General features: G+C 37.4%; 1 protein-coding gene across 7 annotated transcripts in view; it reads left to right on the top strand.

The window, feature by feature from the left end:
* Positions 1-21,339, top strand: part of RIMKLB (ribosomal modification protein rimK like family member B) — an 82,399-nt gene that overhangs the window by 21,599 nt on the left and 39,461 nt on the right. For all 7 annotated transcript variants that reach the window (XM_059186218.1, XM_059186216.1, XM_059186214.1 and 4 more), the window contains one exon: positions 811-1,042. In XM_059186218.1, coding sequence (XP_059042201.1) covers positions 868-1,042 — 175 coding nt within the window. In that variant the 5' untranslated portion in view covers positions 811-867. The remainder of the gene's footprint in view (positions 1-810; positions 1,043-21,339) is intronic.

The following is a 21,339-nucleotide window of genomic DNA, read 5'->3' as shown; positions in this document are numbered from 1 at the left end:
GACGATGGAGAAATTTTGTTTCATGGGAAGTTGTGAGTTTCTATATTTCTAGTGGTATAAAAATTTTTTATTTGAATGAAAGGGAAAAGGCATCATATTACATTATTCATTTTTTATTTGTATAGTTAATATATAATCACAGCATTTATTTGTGTGAAAGCCAAGAATCAGATTTCTTTTTTATCTTACATATAAATATTTTATTTGTAATATAAATAATAAATATAATATAAATAATATAAATTTATTTTATATATTAATAATATATTATATATAACATATATTTTATACATATTAAATATATATGTTATAATATGATATAAATAATAATCAAATAATGTTTTATTATATACAAATATATTTTTTATATTTTATTTTATATATATATATAAATAAAACATTATTTGATTACAATCGCCGAGAGATTACACAAGCAGGGGCAGAGAGAGAGGGAGAAGCAGGGAAGTAGGCTTCCCACTAAGCAGGGAGCCCAATGTAGGACTCCATCCCAGGACCCTGGATTGTGACCTGGGCCGAAGGCAGATGCTTAACCGACTGAGCCACCCAGACACCCTGTTAATAAATATTTTTAAGTAATCTCTATGCCTAATGTGGGGCTCTAACTCAGACCACCAGAATCAAGAGTTGTACACTCTACCAACTGAGCCCAGCAGCCAGGTACCCCAAATAGATTTTTTTTAATATGAGGAAGTGAAACTTATTTTCATATATACAGGGGAGCCCCACAAACATGAAATTCCTTAAGTAAGAATTCTTTATTTACTCTGTGAATTTTGTCTTTCTGTATAGAAAGAATCGGCATTCAGGAGGAAATAATTCAAGAGAAGGAAGACCAAGCAGATCAAGATGTGTAGCTCTGTGGCAGCCAAGTTGTGGTTTTTGACAGATCGTCGAATCAGAGAAGACTATCCCCAAAAAGAGATTTTACGAGCATTAAAGGCCAAATGTTGTGAGGAGGAATTGGACTTTAGGGCTGTGGTGATGGATGAGGTGGTACTGACAATCGAGCAAGGAAACCTGGGTAAGTCTATACTAAGTAGTTTAATGGAATTTTTCCTTAAAATGTTTTGAATCCACATTTTTTAGGAATAGTTTGGAGGAAGGAATTCTTACTAGCCTTATCATTATGAAGTATCATCTAATCTTAAAATCTAGCATTTTTTTTTTTTAAGAGAGAGAGCACAAGCCTCTTAACCAACTGAGACACCCAATATTATGGCACCCCCAAATCTACTATATGTTATGGAAGAAATGGAAACAGTAGTACTTAATGAACCTCTTGCTTTATTATGTGGGAAATAGTTGTGAGAGAAATTAAAGATGATCTACTAATTTTTTTCCCATTATTGCTGCCTTCTAATTTTTAAAGACCTTGTTTATAAAGTGCTCATACGAGAATTTACCTCATGGAGGTCTTTTTAGTAAATTCATCAAATTCCACATGTGAGGGGCGCCTGGGTGGCTCAGTGGGTTAAAGCCTCTGCCTTCAGCTCAGGTCATCATCCCAGGGTCCTGGGATCAAGCCCCGCATCGGGCTCTCTGCTCAGCAGGAAGCATGCTTCCTCTCTGTCTCTCAAATAAATAAGTAAAATCTTAAAAAAGAAAAAAAATACTGTAAAAAAAAATTTCACATGTGATTCTTACTTTCTTTTTTCTTCATAAAATATTTTTTACATATAGTATAAAATACTAATAGAATTTTATTCTTTTTGCTGGTTAGAAATGTCCTAATGATTTGACTCAGTTGGTGAGAAGTCTGGTATTTTCAGTATTTCATGTTTGGTTTTGGGTTATAAGGGGAAGATATCTTAGAAATACAGAAATTCTTTAGAACTGACTTAGGAGTCTTTACATCTTTAGAAATTAAGACTTTCTTTTTTTAAGATTTTATTTATTTATTTGACAGAGAGATCACAAGTAGGCAGAAAGGCCGGCAGAGAGAGAGGAAGAAGCAGGCTGTCTGCTGAGCAGAGAGCCCAGTGCAGGGCTCGATATCAGGACCCTGAAACCATGACCTGAGCTGAAGGCAGAGGCTTAACCCACTGAGCCATCCAGGCGCCCAAAAGTTAAGACTTGTTATAGCTAAGTTGGTCATTTCTGTTAAGGAGCATTATATGGTGGCATATACATGGCATTTTTAATTAACTTTCAGAAAATACTTCATAGTTTACTGATAGTATTAGGGTATAAGACAAACACTTAAAATAGATTCTACATTACTCGCTTTGTGTCTAGAATCATAATGAGACCATGTGTTTTAATTTTCTCATCAGTAAAGTGGAGAGAGATGGTTATTGTAAGAATATTATTCAATATGTAAATCTGCTATGAGGGTAGTTTCATTCACACCTTAGTTAATGGATCTAGAATCTTACATGATAACATGGTACTATGGTTTAAGTAGGTAGAATCTCTTAGCAGTTACTCTTTACTCTGCCCTCTTGACATTTAATTCATTCTCAGTACCTTTCAGTAGTTACTGTTTTGTCAGCTGATCTTTAATATGTAAATTAATTTATATCAAAGACTTAATAGAAAAACAGAATGTTCCCCATTTTAGTATAAATGATCCTCATGCTAATTTAAGATCAAAAGTTATTGTTGCTGTAGAAATAACTTCTTTAGAACTGAACTTTTTCTAGATTATTTCACTTTAGTGTATAAGTAGTTACTACCTTTACAGGAAAGATGCGCAGTATTTTATTTCAGTCAGGCTTTCTTTTTTTAATGTATACACCTAGGTCTAGCACTTAGTTATTCAGATTCTAGAGATCTGGGATAGAGCCTGTTTCTTTCATTCTTTCATAAATATAATGAAAGTATTTATTATGTGCTAGTTAATTGGTATGGTGTGCAAAATGAAATAGGCTGAGATTAACATTAATCAAGTGATCATGCAAATAAGTGTAAAATTGTTATAACTTTGGTAAATTATAAATAGAGTAGAGTGGATTTGCCCCTGTGCCCTGTACTGTACCTATGACAGATACTCCTGATCAAATAAATTAAAATCCTGAATCTAAGGCTCCTGGGTGGCTCAGTTGGTTAAGCATCTGCATCTTAATTTCAGCTCAGGTCATGATCTCAGGTCCTGGGCTCCAGCCTCTTTGGATTCTGTGCCTAATGGGGAGTCTGCTTAAGATTCTCTCCCTCTGCCCCTCCCCCTGTTCATGAACATGTACCTTCTTTCTCTCTCATATAAATACACATTTTATCTCTAGAATAAAAAAATAAAATTCAAAATCTGTCACATGCTTTTAGAGTTCACAGCTTTTCAACATAAGTGCATGTACAGTTGTTGAGATTGGAGTCAGAAATTTGGATACTGTATTGTGTTAGGAGCCATGCTCTTGAAGTATGTGTGAGAAGAGGCTTAAAGGGCGGTGTGGTACATAGCTCACTAAACACCACTTCCACAGGGTTAGGGTATATGTTTCTGTGTTTTATTTATTTATTTTTTAAAAGACTTTATTTATTCATTTGACAACACAAGCAAGGGGAGCAACAGGCAGAGGGAGAGGTGTTATTATGTTTTAAAGGTTGGAAAACCAAAGGCTGCATAACATGTATTGGCAAGAATATAGAGAAATTGGAGCCCTCCTACATTGCTAAGGGGAATATAAAATAATGTAGGCTCTTTGGGCAAAATTTTGGCAGTTCCTCCAAAGGTTAAACGTAGAATTACCATAGAATCCATCCCACTCCTGCATATATATCTAAGAAGAATGACACATATGTTTGGGAGTGATTAAGATGGCTTGGTGTTACTTCTTCTTTAAATGTTTGGTAGAATTCACCAGTGAAAACATTTGGTGCTATGTTTTTCCTTGTTTGGCGATTTTGGATTATTGGTTCAATATGTCTATCCTGATTTTTTAAATTTTTTAGTGATTCAGTCTTACTAGGTTGTATATTGGCAGGAATTTATCCATTTTTTCTTGGTTATCCAATTTGTTGGCATAATTTTTCATAGTTGTTTCTTATAAATCTCATTTATTTTGGTGACGTCCATTGTTAATATCTCCTTTCATTTCTAATTTTTGTTACTAAAGGCCTCTCTTTTTTCTTAGTCTAGCTAAAGGTTTGTCAATTTGTTGGTCTTTCCAAAAGTTAGTGTTGACTTTTTTCTGTTTTTTCTATTTCAGTGATGTGTGTTCTAATCTGTATTTTTCTTTTTCTCTTCATGGTGGGTTTAGTTCTTTTCTGCTTGTTTATGGTGTAAGGTTAGGTTGTTGGTTGGAGATTTTTCTTAATGTACATTTTTTTTAAGATTATTTATTTATTTATTTGACAGAGAGAGAGAGAGAAATCACAAGTAGGCAGAAGTAGGTAGAGAGGCAGGCAGAGAGAGAGGGAGAAGCGGGCTCCCTGCTGAGCAGAGAGCCTGATGACAGGCTCGATCCCAGGACCCTGGGATCATTACCTGAGCTGAAGGCAGAGGCTTAACCCACTGAGCTACCCAGGCACCCTAATGTGCATTTTTTTTTTTTAATGTGCATCTTTATAACAGTACACTTGGCTCTTAACACTGCTTTCACCACATACCATAAGTTTTGGTGTGCTGTGTTTTGCTTTTGTTTTAAGATACTTTCTCATTTCCCTTGTGACTTCTTTTGTCTCATTTGTTTTAAGTGAGTGTTATTTTTAGGGGCTCCTGGGTAGCTTAGTTTGTTAAGTATCCAACTCTTGGTTTCAGCTGAGGTCCTGATCCTTAGGGTTATGAGATCAAGCACTGCATCGGGCTCAGCGCGTGGCATGGAGCCTGCTTAAGATTCTCTTCCTCTCCATTCCCCTCAAAATAATTGTTACTTAATTTCCAGATATTTGTAAATAGTTTCCTTTTGTTAATTCATTTCTAGTTTCATTCCATTGAACTTTAACAAGAAAAGATACTTGGTATTATATCAGTATTCTTAAATTTGTTGAGATTTATTTTGTGGCTTAAGATGTGATGTATCCTGGAGAAAATTCCATTTGCCCTTGAAGAATGAGAATTGTGTTGTTCGGAGTATTTTTTATATGTTAGGTCCATTTGATATGTAATGTTTCTTCCAGTTACTTTGTTTCCTTATTAAATTTTCTGTTTGTTTGCTCGATCCATTATTAAAAGTGTAGAGTATTTGGATTTTTCACTTATTGTTAGTGTCCATTTCTCTCTCTGGTTTCTCACGGTTTGTTTCATACATGGGGGTGCTGTATTGGGTGCCTGCATATTTATAATTGTTATAAGTTCCTGGTGAATTGACTCATCATAATAATGATGATTATCTCTTGACAGTTTTTCTCTTATAGCCTATTTTGTCTCATAAGTAGGACCACTTCTCTCTTCTGGTAACCATTAGCATGGAATATCTTTTCTTAGCCTTTCACTTTCAGCCTTTGAGTGTCCTTACATCTCAAGTGAGTCTCTTGTTGATAGCATATATATGGGCATTGTTTTTTTCTTCTTTAAGATTTTATTTATTTATTTGACAGAGAGGTAGAGAGTACAAATAGGCAGAGAAGCAGGCAGAGGGAGAAGGGAGAGGGAGAAGGAGACTTCCTGACAAGCGGGGAGCTGGATGTGGGACTCAATCCCAGGGTCCACAGGAAGATACTTAACCGATTGAGCCATCCAGGCCCCGCCCAGGCATTGTTTAAGGTCCATTTTGTCCCTCTATCTTTTGTTTGTTTTTGTTTTAAAGACAGATGTGGGGAGGGGCAGAGGGAGAGACTCTCTAGCCGACTGACTCCTCACTGAGTGTAGAGAGGGACACAGGGCTCCATCTCACAACCTGTGAGACTACAACCTAAGCTGAAACTAAGAGATGAGTGCTTAACTGACTGAGCCACCCAGGCACCTCTCTGATACTTACTTTTAATGTGATTACTGAAAAAGCAAGACATTTTATCATTTTCTGTATGTCTTATACCTATTTTGTCTCTTTTCCTCTCTTGTTACCTTCCTTTGTGTTTTGTTAATTTGTTGTCGTGGCATGCTTTAGTTCCTTATTTATCTGTATGTATCTTCTGTAGGTGTTTTATTCATCATTATTGTGAAGATTATATAATAAAACATAGTATGGTTTTAATTTTATTTTAGGTGATAAATTTGTTCATATATAAACTCTACCCCTATGAATTTCCCCTAATTAATAATGTCACAAATTATATCTTATATTTTGTATTCATTGACAGTTTTATAGGCATAGTTATTTTGTATGCTTTTAACTTTTTAAATTTTTAAAAATAAGCTCTAGGCCAATATGGGGCTTGAACTCAGGACCCCAAGATCAAGAGTTCCATGCTGTTTCTACTGAGCCAGCCAGGTGACCCTGTATGCTTTTAATTTCAAATGCTATACCAGTAATAACACTGATTTATGCACTACCATTAGAGTATTTTAGGATTCTTTATGTATTTATATATTTACCTTTACCCAAGAGCTTTATTTTTATACTTTTGTGTTGCCTTCTAGCATTCTTTATTTTTAAAGATTTTTTATTTATTATTATTATTTTTAAAGATTTTATTTTAGTTTTAAAAATATTTTGTTTATTTATTTGACAGAGAAAGAGAGAGAGACCACAAGCAGGCAGAGCAGCAGACGGGGTCAGGGGGAGTAGGCTCCCTGCTGAGCAGAGAGCCCAATGCAGGGCTCTATCCCAGGACTCTGGGATCATGACCTGAGCCGAAGGCAAAGGCTTAACCCACTGAGCCATCCAGGCGCCTCAAGTTAATTTTTTTTTTAACTTTTATTCTTTTTCATTTCTGTTATTGGACTTTCCATTTCAGTCTGCGATTACTCCTTGGTGTCTCTGTTGGGATTTTTGTTTGTTTTGTTTTGTATTTTGGATCTGTTGATTTTTGCATTTTTTTTCAACCATGGTTTTCTTGATTTCCTTCTCATGTTTTAGTTCTTTTAGTATCTTTGAGACAGTTGTTTTACTTCATTTGAAAGTTATACTTACCTGTTGCTTTGAAAGGCTATACTTTCCTGTTTCTTTGTATGCCTTCTTAGTTTTTGTTGAATATTGTACATTTGAATCTAATAATGTAGTAACTCTGGAAATCAGACTCTCCTCCTTCCCCAGGGTTTGTGTTTTTGTTTACTGTTCTTTGTTTTCTTATTGTTATAGATGGTCTGTGTCCTGCAGATTAGCCTGGGCTGTAAATGGAACGTCTTCTCAGGACTAAACCTTTCCTTGTTATGTATGGTCACTTTGTAATTTTTCCCATATATGCAGGGTTTTTTTTTTTAATTTTTTTAAAAAATATTTTATTTATTTATTTGACAGACAGAGATCACAAGTAGGCAGAGAGAGAGAGGAAGGGAAACAGGCTCCCTGCCCAGCAGAGAGCCCAGTGCAGGGCTGGATCCGAGGACTCTGAGATCATGACCTGAGCCGAAGGCAGAGGCTTTAACCCACTGAGCCACCCAGGGGCCCCTGCAGTTTTTTTAATAATGTCCTAGTCTTTCATGTCTGGCTCCTGAAAGGGGAAAATGACAAGACATAAGGGAGCAGAGAGGTTATTTGAAGAAATAAATCCCCTGGAAGTCATTTTACCTGGAAGGGGAGGGGCTTATAACCATGGGTGGAGATAGTACAACAGTGACAGCTACTGCCCTTTTGGTTTGCAATTCTGTGATCAAAAGTTGTAACCAGTAATCAGAGGAGAGGTCTTCAATATCTGAAGGACAGGGTCCTTTTAGTGAACGCTGGCTTCTGCAAGTTGTCAGTTGCCCCAGGAACAGGTGCATAGTGTGCTTTAGGTTGACTTGGGGACTCTAACACAGTTATATATGACAGATTTTTCAAGTGCAGTAAAAGTCTAGGGGTGGCTGACCGATTCCTGGTGTACCCTACTCCACCCTTCCCAGAATTGTCTCTTATTTTTTTTTTAAAGAATTTATTTGAGAGAACAAAAGAGAGAGCATGTGTGTGCATGAGTTGGTGGGGGGATGACGGGGTGAGAGAGAAGCAGACTCCCTGCTGAGCAGTGAGCCCAATGTAGGGCTCCATGTGGCGCTCAATTTTAGGACCCTTGAATTATGAGGCAAAGAGGCTCTTAAGTCTCTAAGCTACCCAGGCACTACTGTGTTGTCATTTTTTATTGCTTCTCTGTCTTTTTCTTTTTTGCTTTGTATTTTATTTTGGGAGTAAATTTCTTTTTATGTATTTATTTATTTATTTTAATTTTATTTATTTGACAGAGATCACAAGTAGGCAGAGAAGCGGGGGGGGGGGGGAAAGCAGGCTCCCCCCTGAGCAGAGAGCCCTATGTGGGGTTTGATTCCAGAACCCTAAGACCACAACATGAGCCAAAGGCAGAGGCTCAGCCCACTGAGCCACCCAGGTGCCCCTTGGGAGTAAATCTCTTGCTGGATATATATATATTGTGAATCACTCCGTGGCTTGCCTTTTCAGTCTGTTAATGGAATCTTTTGGTGGGTGGAAGTTGTTAATTTTAATTAGGTACAGTTGATATTTCTTTTTTTATTTTTAAACATTTTATTTATTTGAGTTAGAGAGAAAAAGCATGAGTGGGGGAGGGGCTGAGAGAGAAGCAGACTCCCTGTGGAGCAGAAAGCCCTGGGACCTGGGATGTGATACAGGATCCTGGGATCATGACCTGAGCTGAAAGCAGATGTTTAACCAGCTGAGCCACCCAGGTGCCCTATATTTTTTTGGTTAATGCTCTTTGTGTCCTGGTTATGAACCCAAGAATTCCTTTGAGACACATACTGAAATATCTACTTGATAAAATATGACAATGTTAAGTGAAATTATGAAGTTGGAGAAAAAGACATACCGTATGGTACCATTTTCTAAAGGAGACCTATATGTAATTATAACCTTTGCTGGGACCCTGTGATTTTATACTTTACCCATGACGACCTTTGTTGTCTTCTTTAGGAAGAGATGGCAACAACTTGATTTATATTCTCCAGAACTCATTTCATACCTGAAATAGTCTGTAATCTCTTTTTCACATGTTGTCTCTGGAAAGATGTTCAGTCTGGAAATTTGAGTCTAGTTTTCTCTCTCTCTCTCTCTCTTTTTTTTTTTTTTTAAGATTTTATTTATTTTTTTGACAGATCACAAGTAGGCAAAGAGAGGGGGGAGGAAGCAGGCTCCCTGCTGAGCAGAGAGCCTCACGTGGGGCTTAATTCCAGGACCCTGAGATCATGACCTGAGCCAAAGGCAGAGGCTTAACCCACTGAGCCACCCAGGTGCCCTAGTTTTTTCTCATTTTAAAAAATGGTTTTGTAAGAAGAAATCCGTTTGCTTTTATATCTATTGCTTTACTTTGGTGTTTGGTTTTAATTTCTAGATTTATAAATTACCTCATTTTAATTAGACATATACTTTGTTGCCACCGCCCATGTTCCACCCACCCCACTCTTGATGTTATAGTGCTGTCATAAAATTGATTTGGTTGTTTGAAGCAGTTACTGCCAGTGACACCTCAGCAGGCCCTAATTTATTGGTCTAATTCCCACTTTTGGGCAGTTTTCCCCCATTGTTGCATTAGTTGACAAACCTATCCCCAAATAACAGTTATTTCATATAATTAAAATATTTTAATTTATTCTGAAGATTTTCCTTAAACATTCCCAGGAAGTTTCCTCTTAGCTGATTGCTAAGGAAAGAGAAAGGAATAGTTTGAGAGTAGTACTAGGCACATATATCTCATTTTTTCTCTTTTTAAAAATACTAACAGCTTTCTATTTTTATTTATTTATTTATTTTAAAATTGTTTTTATTTATTTATTTATTTGACAGACCGAGATCACAAGTAGGCAGAGAGGCAGGCAAAGAGAGGAGGAAGCAGGCTCCCTGCTGAGCAGAGAGCCCGATGGGGGGCTCGATCCCAGGACCCTGGGATCATGACCCGAGCCAAAGGCAGAGGCTTTAACCCACTGAGCCACCCAGGCGCCCCTAGCTTTATATTTTTATTAATTATTAAGTGACATAAACAGTACTGCAATATAAAGCAAATATCATTGGATAGTTTTACCATCCATAAATCAGTGCTAAATACATACACAGAAATGAATTGTAACAATACTGTTCGCTAAATTATTTTTTGCTTATCAGTGTTGTTAGCTGTGTGCCAAGATAAGTATTGGACATACAGAGTTTAGCAAAATAGCCCTGTTCTAACTGCTTCATGCCCTCTTTAAGGTAAGTGGGAGACATGGACATTATAGAAAAGATGAAATAATTATTCACTTAAGTGGTATAAAAGAAAAGTAAAGTGTGATATGGGAATAAAATGTGATCTATGGAATCAGTAATCAGATGGAACCAGGGAATTGACTTTATTTTTAAGATTTAAAAAAATTTTTTAAGTAATCTTTATACCCATATCGGGGCATGAACCCACAACCCTGAGATCAAGAGTGGAATGCTCTACCAACTAAGCCAGGTTTCCCCAATGGAATCTAATTTAAATTTAAAAATTAGAAAAGGCCTCTCAAGGAAGTGAAACTAAAACGTAAAGATGGGTGTGCCTGGGTGTCTCAGTGGGTTAAGCCTCTGCCTTCGGCTCAGCTCATCATCTCAGGGTCCTGGAATTGAGCCCCGCATCAGACTCCCTGATCCTTGGAGCCTTCTTCTCCCTCTCCCACTCCCCCTGCTTGTGTTTTCTCTCTCTCTGTGTCTCTCTCTGTCATATAAATAAATAAAATCTTAAAAAAAAAAGTCTTTAAAAATAATAAAACCTGAAAGATGAGTAGGCATTATCCAGAGTTACAGTGAGAGGGTGACTATATGTGTTGGTTTTAGGTAGTTCTGGAAGAGGAATTGCTGTTGTCAGACTGTCCTCCAGAAAGTTTGTATTACTCTGTCCTTTTTCAGTATCCTTTTCATTGTGATTGTTTGCATTTTAATGTTAGACAACAATGGCCCTGGTTGAATCACTTTTCTGCTTAATCTTTTAGGAACTTGGACTGTGATTCCAAACCCAGCTGGACAGTGAGATTTACAGTTGAGTATTTCCTTAAGTCAGAAAATAAGTTGAGTATCAAAGGAAAAACCTTTAATGTCTTCAGTCGTCAGGAAGAAATATCTTTTCTTTTTTGAGCTCAGGTCCTCTACTCCCATTATCAAAATGGTTGGGAGCTTTGATTATGTTTAGTCTCCATGCTCAATTGGTCTGAATGTTTATTAATTCTCCAGTGGATACTTGAATCAAATTTTGTCTTCTCTAACAGCACCAAATGTCCCTATACCAGTCAGAAATCAGAGCAATTGCCTATCCCATATCCCTTTCCAAAGTAGTTCAGGAAAGTGAAGCAGTTGGATTAGTTGTACCTTTAATGCTTTAAACTTTCTGATTTAGGGATCAATTTTCTTAGGCAAATGTCTTTTTTACATATGATATTGAATATTATAGATTAAGGTATGAATAGATAATGTATGTTCATATGAATAAAAGTTACAGTGATAATTTACAGAGAAGAAGTGAGATAAATTAAGAGATGTGATATTCTGGCAAGTAAAAAAGCAGGTTCTTAATTATAGATGCCATGTCAAAATAATTCCCTTGGTTATGATATAGGATGAGATAGTGATGAAGATGTTGAGTATCCCTGGTCAGTGCCCCCAAACTATGTTCATTAAAGATAATCAAAACTGTCTTACCAAATACTATTAAGTTGTATGGACTATATAAAATGTAGATAAAGTTGCTGGTTCAGTTCTTGGCCTGTGGTACATTCTTACTTGTTGGCCTTCAGTATCTATCCCCCCACCCCCACCCTGCTTTTGTAGAAACACCATACGGATTTTCTTTTGAGAAATTCCCTCTTCTATGTTGTACAGTCTTTTTTTTTTTTTTAAGATTTTATTTATTTTACAGAGATCACAAGTAGGCAGAGAGGCACGCAGAGGGAGAGGGGGAAGCAGGCTCCCTGCTGAGCAGAGAGCCCAATGTGGGCTCCATCCCAGGACCCTGAGACCCTGACCTGAGCTGAAGGCAGAGGCTTAACCCACTGAACCACCCATGCACCACTATGTTGTACAGTCTTGGTGGGACTGTAAGTCAATGGTGCCTTGCCCCTTGATAGTCAAGCTAGGTAGTAGTTTGGAAGTCTTTGTCCCTCTCCACCCTCCTCCCCTGCCTTTTTTTTTTTTTTTTTTTAAGATTTTATTTATTTCTCTCAGAGAGAGTACAGATAGTGTTGGGAGGGAGAAATAGGCTCCCCGCTGAGCAAGAAGCTCCATGGGAGACTCCATCCCAGGACCCTGGGATCATGACCTGAGCCAAAGGCAGATGCTTAAAGGACTGAGCCACCCAGATATCCCACCTTGTTTTTTTTTTTTTTTTTTTTTTTTTTTTTTTTTTTTTTTTAAATTTTTTTTTTTTTTTTTTTTTTAAAGATTTTTATTTATTTATTTGACAGAGAGAAATCACAAGTACACTGAGAGGCAGGCAGAGAGAGAGAGAGGGAAGCAGGCTCCCCGCTGAGCAGAGAGCCCGATGCGGGACTCGATCCCAGGACCCCGAGATCATGACCCGAGCCGAAGGCAGCGGCTTAACCCACTGAGCCACCCAGGCGCCCCGATCCCACCTTGTTTTAAGATTTTTTTTTTTAATTTTTTTTATTTTTTTAATTTTAGAGAAAGAGAGTGGAGCAATGGGGGAGAGTAAGAGACTCTCAAGCAGACTCTGCAGTGATCTCGGAGCCCCATGTGGGGCTTGATCTCCCAACCCAGAGATCATGACCTCAGCCAAAATAAGAGTTGGGTGCTCAACCTACTGAGCCACCCAGGGACCCTCTTTTCCCTTGGAATTTGAGCAGTTTAACTAAAGGATAGAAGGAGAATGTTTGAAATTTAATAATGTTGGTATGCACCTAGAGATTCTAGGTTCGTTCTTGGTCTTAGATTCCCAGAATGGCCCTTGTCTTTTTTCTGTGCTTGTTCCATCATCATTCTTTTTAATTCTAAACACAATCCTGTGTCCAACTATTAATTGTTTTTTCTTGCTCAACTTAACTAGAGATAATTTATTCCTTACAAATCAGATAACCTTAAACAATGCAGAAATTAATTCCAGAGAATGTACTGCAGATTGTAGACCTTCAGAGAATTGATTACTTGGCATAGATAGGATAGAAATCAAATTAGGATAATTCTGGAATGGTGATCTAATAACCTATGATACACAGTGTTAAAAATGGTGATTAAGTAGTTACCTTTATTTACTTAGAACCATGGTTGTGTTGGTGTTGCCGCAGAAAACATTTTTAAGGAAGTATGAGGAATTTGGGGGCACCTGGGTGGCTCAGTCAGTTAAGTGTCTGCCTTTGGCTCAGGTCATGATCCTAGGATCCTGGGATTAAGCCCTGCATTGGGCTTCTGCTCAGTGCCAAGCCTGCTTCTCCCTCTCCCACTCCTCCTGCTTGTGTTTCCTCTCTTGCTATCTCTCTTTCTCTGTCAAATAAATAAATAAACTAAAAAAAAAAAAAAAAAAAGGAATTTGGAAGTGGGAGACTAGAATGGCCTTTTGAAGGAATTGGAGGAACTTAAAGGAATAAATTAGTTCAAATATCTCAATTCTTTTTTTAAGGCAAATAATAAAATTCAGGGGCTTTTTAGTATCTGGGACTATAGGTCTAACTTAACCATTAGAGTATATTCCTGCTGAAAAGAGACTGCCACCTATCATGCTGCTTAGTGAATTAGCACAGCTAGAGTTGGGAATTACGTGACATAAAGAGGTTGTGCTTTAGAACTAGCTAGATTTAATTGTCCTGGCTGATCTAGTTATTAAACCTTTGTCAGTTGGTCAGATTGGTTGTATGGTTTCATTTATTTGCTGGAAAATTAAATCTGTTGGTAGGTTCTCTTTATAATAAGTGGAATAAAAATTTAAAGGCCTACTCTATAATGTTGCACTCGGGATTACTTTAGCTGTATATAAGATTCCCTGGCATGGTATCTCACACGTAGTAAGTATACAGTAAATGATACTGTTATTAATTGGCAACAGGAAAACATGATAATCTTCTGTTTATGCAGAGTACTTTTTAAACATTATTTTTGTATTTATTTTTTAAGTATGCTCTATATCCCTTGTGGGACTTGAATTCACAACCTTCAGATCAAGAATGTGCATGTTGTACTGACTGAGCCAGTCAGGTGCCCTCTACACACAGTATTTTCGATACTTGTGAAATTGGATGATCTGATTTTTGATGACTGTTCTGTGATAGGTACCCTAGTGACAAGTCACCGGAGAACTTAGAGTAGTAGTGAGTGTAATTACTAAACTCAGGTAAAGAATAATAGTCTGAGGTCTTAGAATTCAAATTATAAAATTAAATTTCTTTTACAAACACTCACATAGCAGTATACGAAGCCTGTTACAAATATCAACTCATTTGATCCTGGCCATAATCCCATGAGGTTAGTGGTGTTATTTGTTTCTGTTTTACAAATGAGAAAATGGAATCCTAGATTGGTTAAATATTTTTTACCCTAGATCATAAAGCTGTAAGTGCTGGAGTCAAGATTTAGAATCAGGCAGTCTGTCTTTTGATCTTGGAATATATTCATATTTCTTCTCTTTTCCCACATATAAAGTGGTATATTATAAATACTCCTTCCTGTTTTTTTCCTCATTTTGGTTCTGTAGGATTTTTTTTTTTTTTAAGATTTTTGTGTATTTATTTGACAGAGAGGGAGAAGAAGCAAGGGGAGCAGCAGACTCTGCTGAGCAGAGAGCCCAGCGTGGAGCTCAATCTCTGGTCCCTGGGATCATGACGTGAGCCATAGGCAGATGATTAACCAATTGAGCCACCTGGGTGCCCCAGGGTCTCTAGAATATGTTATGCAAATAATGCCTGCAAATGATGACAGTTTTCTTCTGCCTGATCTTAAAAGGGAGTACTCTAAGTTTATTCCAGTAAATAAACCTGGCACTTACTATAAAATTTTTTTGGCAAATAACCTTTACCAAGAAAGTTCCCTTTTCTTCCTGGTGACCAAAGAAGTGGTTAAAACTTTTTTTATTTTTTAAATTATTAACGATTTTATTTATTTGAGATAGAGAGATTGTGAACAGGCTAGAGGGAGAAGCAGTTTCCCCACTTAGCAGTGAGCTCAGTACTGGGATCATTACTTGAGCCTAAGGTAGGCAGTTAAGTGACTGAGTCATCCAACTGCCTGAAGTGTTTCTCTTTAAACCACATACTCATCAGAACTTGTTAATGGTCAGCTGTCGGTTCTAGCTATTTTAGTGGGTATGAAATAGTGTCTTTATGGGGCGCCTGGGTGGCTCAGTGGGTTAAGCCGCTGCCTTCGGCTCAGGTCATGATCTCAGGGTCCTGGGATCGAGTCCCACATCGGGCTCTCTGCTCAGCGGGGAGCCTGCTTCCTTCTCTCTCTCTCTGCCTGCCTCTCTGCCTACTTGTGATCTCTGTCTGTCAAATAAATAAATAAAAAAAAAAAATCTTAAAAAAAAAAAAAAAAAAAAAAAAAGAAATAGTGTCTTTGTGGTTTTATATCCCAGCTTACTAATAAGGTTGAATATCTGGGGTGCCTCAGTTGTTAAGTGTCTGTCTTCAGCTCAGGTTATGATCCCAGGGTCCTGGGTTCGAGACCCACATTAGGCTCTCTGCTCAGTGGGAAGCTTGCTTCTCTCCCACTCCCTCTGCTTGTGTTTCTTCTCTTGCTGTGTCTCTCTGTCAAATAAATAAATGAAATCTTAAAAAAAAAAAAAGGTTGAATATCTCTTTTTTTTTTTTTAAGATTTCATTTATTTATTTGAGCAGGGGAAGGAGTGAGCAGAGGGAGAGAGAATCTTAAGGACACTCTGTACTGAGTCTGAGCCAGGTGTAGGGCTCTATCTTATGATCCTGAGATCATGACCTGAGCTGAAACTAAGACAACCTTTAACGGAGTGTGCTACCCAGGCACTCCAAGGTTATCTTCTTATATATTCATTTGGGTATCCTCTGTTGTGGAGTGCTTGTTCAATCTCTTGTCTATTTTGCTGTTGGGTTGGTTGTCTGATTATTTTACTTTTCTAAATGCATCATTTGTAGCTTGCTTTTTACCTTCTTAATGATGTTTTGATAAAAAAAAGAATTTAATGTATTTTAACTAATCTTGTTTATGGTTGATTCTTTCCATAACCTACATAAAATATTTTTTTCCTGTGTTGAGGTCATGAAGATAACCTCTATGTTAGCTTTTAGACAGGTAACTAAGGGTTTTGTCATTTACATGTAGATTTATAATCCACCTAGAATTGATGTTTGTGTATGGTGATAGGTAATGATAAAGTTTCATTTTCTTTACATTTCAATGTTTGGTTGTCACAGCACTCTGTAGTAAGGGAGACTGACCTTTCCCCCCGCCCCGCTCTCCAGTGTTACTTTATAATAAATCAAGTATCTATACATGGGTGGATTTATTCTGCTCTTTTGCCTAATTTTGATTCTTTTCACCAGCTTTGACAGAGGCTTAATCACAACAGTGTTAAGAATCCAGTAAAGCGAGTCTTCTATTTTTTTCAAGATTATCTAGTTATTCATGTTCTTTTGCATTTTATATATATAAATTTTATTTTATATATAAATTTTATTCTTAAGATTTATTTATTTATTTTAGAGAGAGAAAGAGAGAGAGGGGATGAGCGGGGGGTGGGGCAAAGGGAGAAAGACTCTCAAGGAGATAACATACTAAATGTAGAACCCAGTGTGGGGCTTGATCTCAGGACTCTGAGATCATGATCTGAGCAGAAACTGGGAGGCGGGCATTTAACCAACTGTACCATCCAGGCACCCCGATTCATAAATTTTATAATCAGCTTGTCAAGTTTCACATAAATTCCATTTGAAATTTTGATTAGTTTTTTATTGAATTTGTAGATCAATTTGGGAAGAAATGACACATTCATACTATTGAACCTTCATTATGCAGATGTTTACATGTGCTCTTGGGTTCATTCTCTCTCATTCTCTTTAATGTTTCTAATGATATTTTGTAATTTTATTCCCACATGTCTTGCACATCTTTTATTAGATGTAACTTTGTTTCTGTGAATTTGTTGTTATTATAAATGGTAACAATAAAAATTTTTTGTTTCGGGGCACCTGGGTCGCTCAGTGGGTTAAAGCCTCTGCCTTCGGCTCAGGTCATGATCCCAGGGTCCTGGGATCAAGCCCTGCATTGGGTTCTCTGCTCAGCGGGGAGCCTGCTTCTTCCTCTCTCTCTGCCTGCTTCTCTGCCTACTGGTGATCTCCCTCTGTCCAATAAATAAATAAAATCTTAAAAAAAAGTTTTTTTGTTTCTACTTCATTGCTGGTTAAGTTTAATAATATACTGATAGGTAATTCATTTATGTCAGTAATTTATGATTATTTTGAATTACTTGCTTTTAAAATTATATCATTTACAAGTAATAACAGTTTTCTATTTCATTTCCAATCCTTATATCTCACTTTCTTAACAGCATAGAGCAGGACCTTTGGGACATTGTTGGATTAAATAGTTATAGTGAATATCTTAGTCTTACGATCTCAGGGGAAAGCTTTCAACATTAAACCATTAAAAATGTTGTTGGCGGGGCACCTGGGTGGCTCAGTGGGTTAAAGCCTCTGCCTTCGGCTCAGGTCATGATCCCAGGGACCTGGGATTGAGCCCTGCATCGGGCTCTCTGCTCAGCATGGAGCCTGCATCTTCCTCTCTCTGCCTGCCTGTCTGCCTACTTGTGATCTCTGTCTGTCAAATAAATAAATAAAATCTTAAAAAAAAAATGTTGTTGGCTATAGGATTTTTAAGATATCCTTTATCAGATTAAGGAAGTTTTCTGTATGTATGCTAAAAGAATAAAAAAAAAATACTGAATGCTTATTGAATTTTATCAATGTCCATACATCTATTAAATGGTTATACATATTTTTATAGTACTGTAAATTATTTGGTTGGTTTTTTTAAGTTAAACCAAACTAAAAATTTTAGAATAAGCCCAACTTCTGTATGATGATGATTATTATTGTGGTGGGTTTAATTTGTTAATAGTTGTTGAAGAATTTTGCATTTATGTTCATAAATGAGATTGCCTTGTAACTTTACTTTTGCGAACTAGTCATTTTCAGTTTCTGCTAAGTTGTGTTTGGCCTCACAAAAAGGGCTGGGGAGTGTTTTTTGTTCCAGAAGATAATATGGTAACACCTTTATTTTTTCCTTAAATGATGGAATTCACTTAAGAAAAAAAAAAATTTATTTATTTATTTATTTATTTATTTGACAGACAGAGGTCACAAGTAGGCAGAGAGGCAGGCAAAGACTGAGAGTGAAGCAGGCTCCCTGCTGAGCATAGAGCCCGATGCAGGGCTCCATTCCAGGACCCTGGGATCATGACCTGAGCTGAAGGCAGAGGCTTTAACCCAGTGAGCCACCCAGGTGCCACTGGAATTCACTTTTGAAAGCTTTTGTGTCTAGAGATTTTTTTGGGAAAAGTTTTAGTTAATGGGTAATTTGTTTTAGTGGTTTATTTCTTCTTGCAGTTTAGGTAAATTGTATTTTTTTCTGGAAATTTTTGTACATTTTATCTAAGTTCTCAGATGTGTTATTTATAGAATCATTTCATTATCCTTTTAATGTCTACAGGATATACTGTGAAGCTCCCTTTTCATTCTCAACTTTGTGCCTTTTTTTTTTTTTAACTCTATATCAGTCTTACCAGGGATTTAAACAAATGTATTTGTTTTGGGGGGCAAACTTTTCGTTTGGTTGTCTTTTCTAGTGATGTTGGCTTTCCATTCCATTAATTTCTGCTCTTAAATTTTGTTTCCTTGTTCTTTGGGTTTTTTAGATGTTAATGTGATTTGACTTCTCTTTAGTGTATTGAGTTTGCTAGTTTTTCTTTTTAAAATTTTATTTTATTTGTCAGAGAAAGAGTACAAGCAGGGAGAGTGACCGGCAGAGCGTAGAGGGAGAAGCAGGCACCCTGCCTCCCCCCCTGAGCAGGAAGCCCAAAGTGGAACTGGATTCCAGAACCCTGGGATCATGACCTGAGCCAAAGGCAGACACTAAACTGACCGAGCCACCCAGGTGTCCCAAGTTCCCTAGTTTTTCTAAAGCAGTTTATAGAGACAATTTTGTTTTATGACAGTATAGCTTCAGGCTCAGACATGGGTTTCAGTCCCTTTTCTCCTTCTTGAAAACTGTGAGATAAGTTCAGATTTCAATAAATAATAATTGACCTTTTCTTATATGCCATATAGTGCTGAGAGACATAGCTGTTAAGAAGATAGTCAAGATTTCTACTCTTATGGAATTTACTTGTTACTTTCTCTAGCTCTGATTTTCCCCGGCTGCAAGAGGGAGCAGTCGATGACAGTGATGATTAAGTTTAGTGCCTGTTATGTGCCAGGTACTTTTTCACTAATGTTAACCATCTTAGTCCTCACAGCAACTCTGTAAAGGAACTATTTTTACTTTTCCCGTTTTACAGATGAGGAACTTGAGACACAGATAAGTAAAGTAACTTTAGCCTGAGGTTGCACAGTGGATAAATGGTGGAACTAGGTTCGAATCAGATGTGGGGTTTTTGTTATAGGCATGCCAGAGAGGACTTGGCAATAGATCTTTCTTTTTTTTGCCTTTGCTGTCCCCTCACCATTATTCCTTGCTGGTTTTGGGTCTAAACGAAACATTTGAGAGGAAAAACCCTAATCGCCTACATTCTCTGTAGTTTTCTTTGGAACATTCAGTATTCAGAGAGTTTGATATAGTTCCTTTTTTATTAATTATTCCATAATCTTTCATTTATATTTATTTAAAATTACATAAATAGGGGCGCCTGGGTGGCTCACTGGGTTAAAGCCTCTGCCTTCGGCTCAGGTCATGATCCCAGGATCCTGGGATCAAGCCCGGCATCAGGCTCTCTGCTTAGCAGGGAGCCTGCCCCCCCCCCCCCCGCCCCGCCGCCCCTGCCTACCTTTCTGCCTACTTGTGATACATGTCAAATAAATAAAATCTTAAAAAAATAAATAAAATTATATAAATATACTTGTATATTTGTATTTATTATAGTTGCTTTCAGAAAGTTTTAAGTTATCATTAGATGTATAAGCTGGTATTGATTGCCAGAAGTTGGTAGAACAGATTGATATTTTTGTGTTCAACCCTGAACCACTATTACAAAGAAGTTTGCCCTTTCTAAAGTGGATGGAAGGGGCTTTGTCTACATCACAAGGAAGCTCTGCTGCCCACACACCCCCCTTTCTTCTATAGCAGTCTATTGCTGGAAGACTACAGTAAATTTTCTTTTCTTTTTTTTTTAAGATTTTATTTATTTATTTGACAGAGACACAGCGAGAGAAGGAATACAAGCAGGAACAGTGGGAAAGGGAGGAAACCTGATGTGGGACTCGATCCCAGGACCCTGGGACCGTGACCTGAACCGAAGGCAGATGCTTAATGACTGAGCCACCCAGGCGCCCCAAAGTTTTATGGCTTTTACAAGTCATTTACAGTGACTTGAATTATACATTTACTTACCTTCTATATAGCCTTTCTTTACCATTTCAGGAAAGATACTATTTTATGAGGGAACAAAATATATTAATTAGATTAGATATAGTATTTCAACTTTTAATTTTTTTTTAAAGATTTTATTTATTTATTTGACAGAGATCACATGTAGGCAGAGAGGCAGGCAAAAAGAGAGGAAGGCAAGAAGGCTCCCTGCTGAGCAGAAAGCCCAATGCCGGGTTTGATCCCAGGACCCTTGGATCATGACCTGAGCCGAAGGCAGAGGCTTTAACCCACTGAGCCAGTCAGGCACCTCTAATTTTTTTTTTTTTTTTTTTAAGATTTTATTTATTTACTTGACAGAGACACAGGAGGAGAGGGAACACAAGCGGGGGAGTGGGAGAGGGGGAAGCAGGCAGGGAGCTGGGAGCAGGGAGCCCAATGTGGGACTTGATCCCAGGACCCTGGGATCATGACTTGAGCTGAAGACAGACACTTAATGACTGAGCCACCCAGGCACCCAGCTTTTAATTTTTAAATCATATTAGGATAGTAGAGGTAAACTTCATAAAGCTTTCATGCTAAGTTAGCAAAATAGAAGTATATCTTGTTTCTAATAGTGAGTTCTTGTGTGTCAAATATTTTAAAAATCAGTTTGATTGGGATTAGGGACAAAAGGGAACAAAGAAACAAGTTCCCAGGTTTTATTGCTATTAACAGTCACCATTTGTGCTATCCACCTACCCTCCCCAGCAATGTAAACTCGGAATAATTTATAGCCATAACAATTATTAAGCACTTACTATATGCCAATCATTTATTAAGTACTTTACATACA

Source organism: Mustela lutreola, chromosome 8, assembly GCF_030435805.1.
Source record: "Mustela lutreola isolate mMusLut2 chromosome 8, mMusLut2.pri, whole genome shotgun sequence".
Lineage (NCBI taxonomy): Eukaryota > Metazoa > Chordata > Mammalia > Carnivora > Mustelidae > Mustela > Mustela lutreola.
The sequence above is the reverse complement of the archived record's forward strand: the minus strand, read 5'-3'. Positions and strand labels throughout refer to the sequence as shown.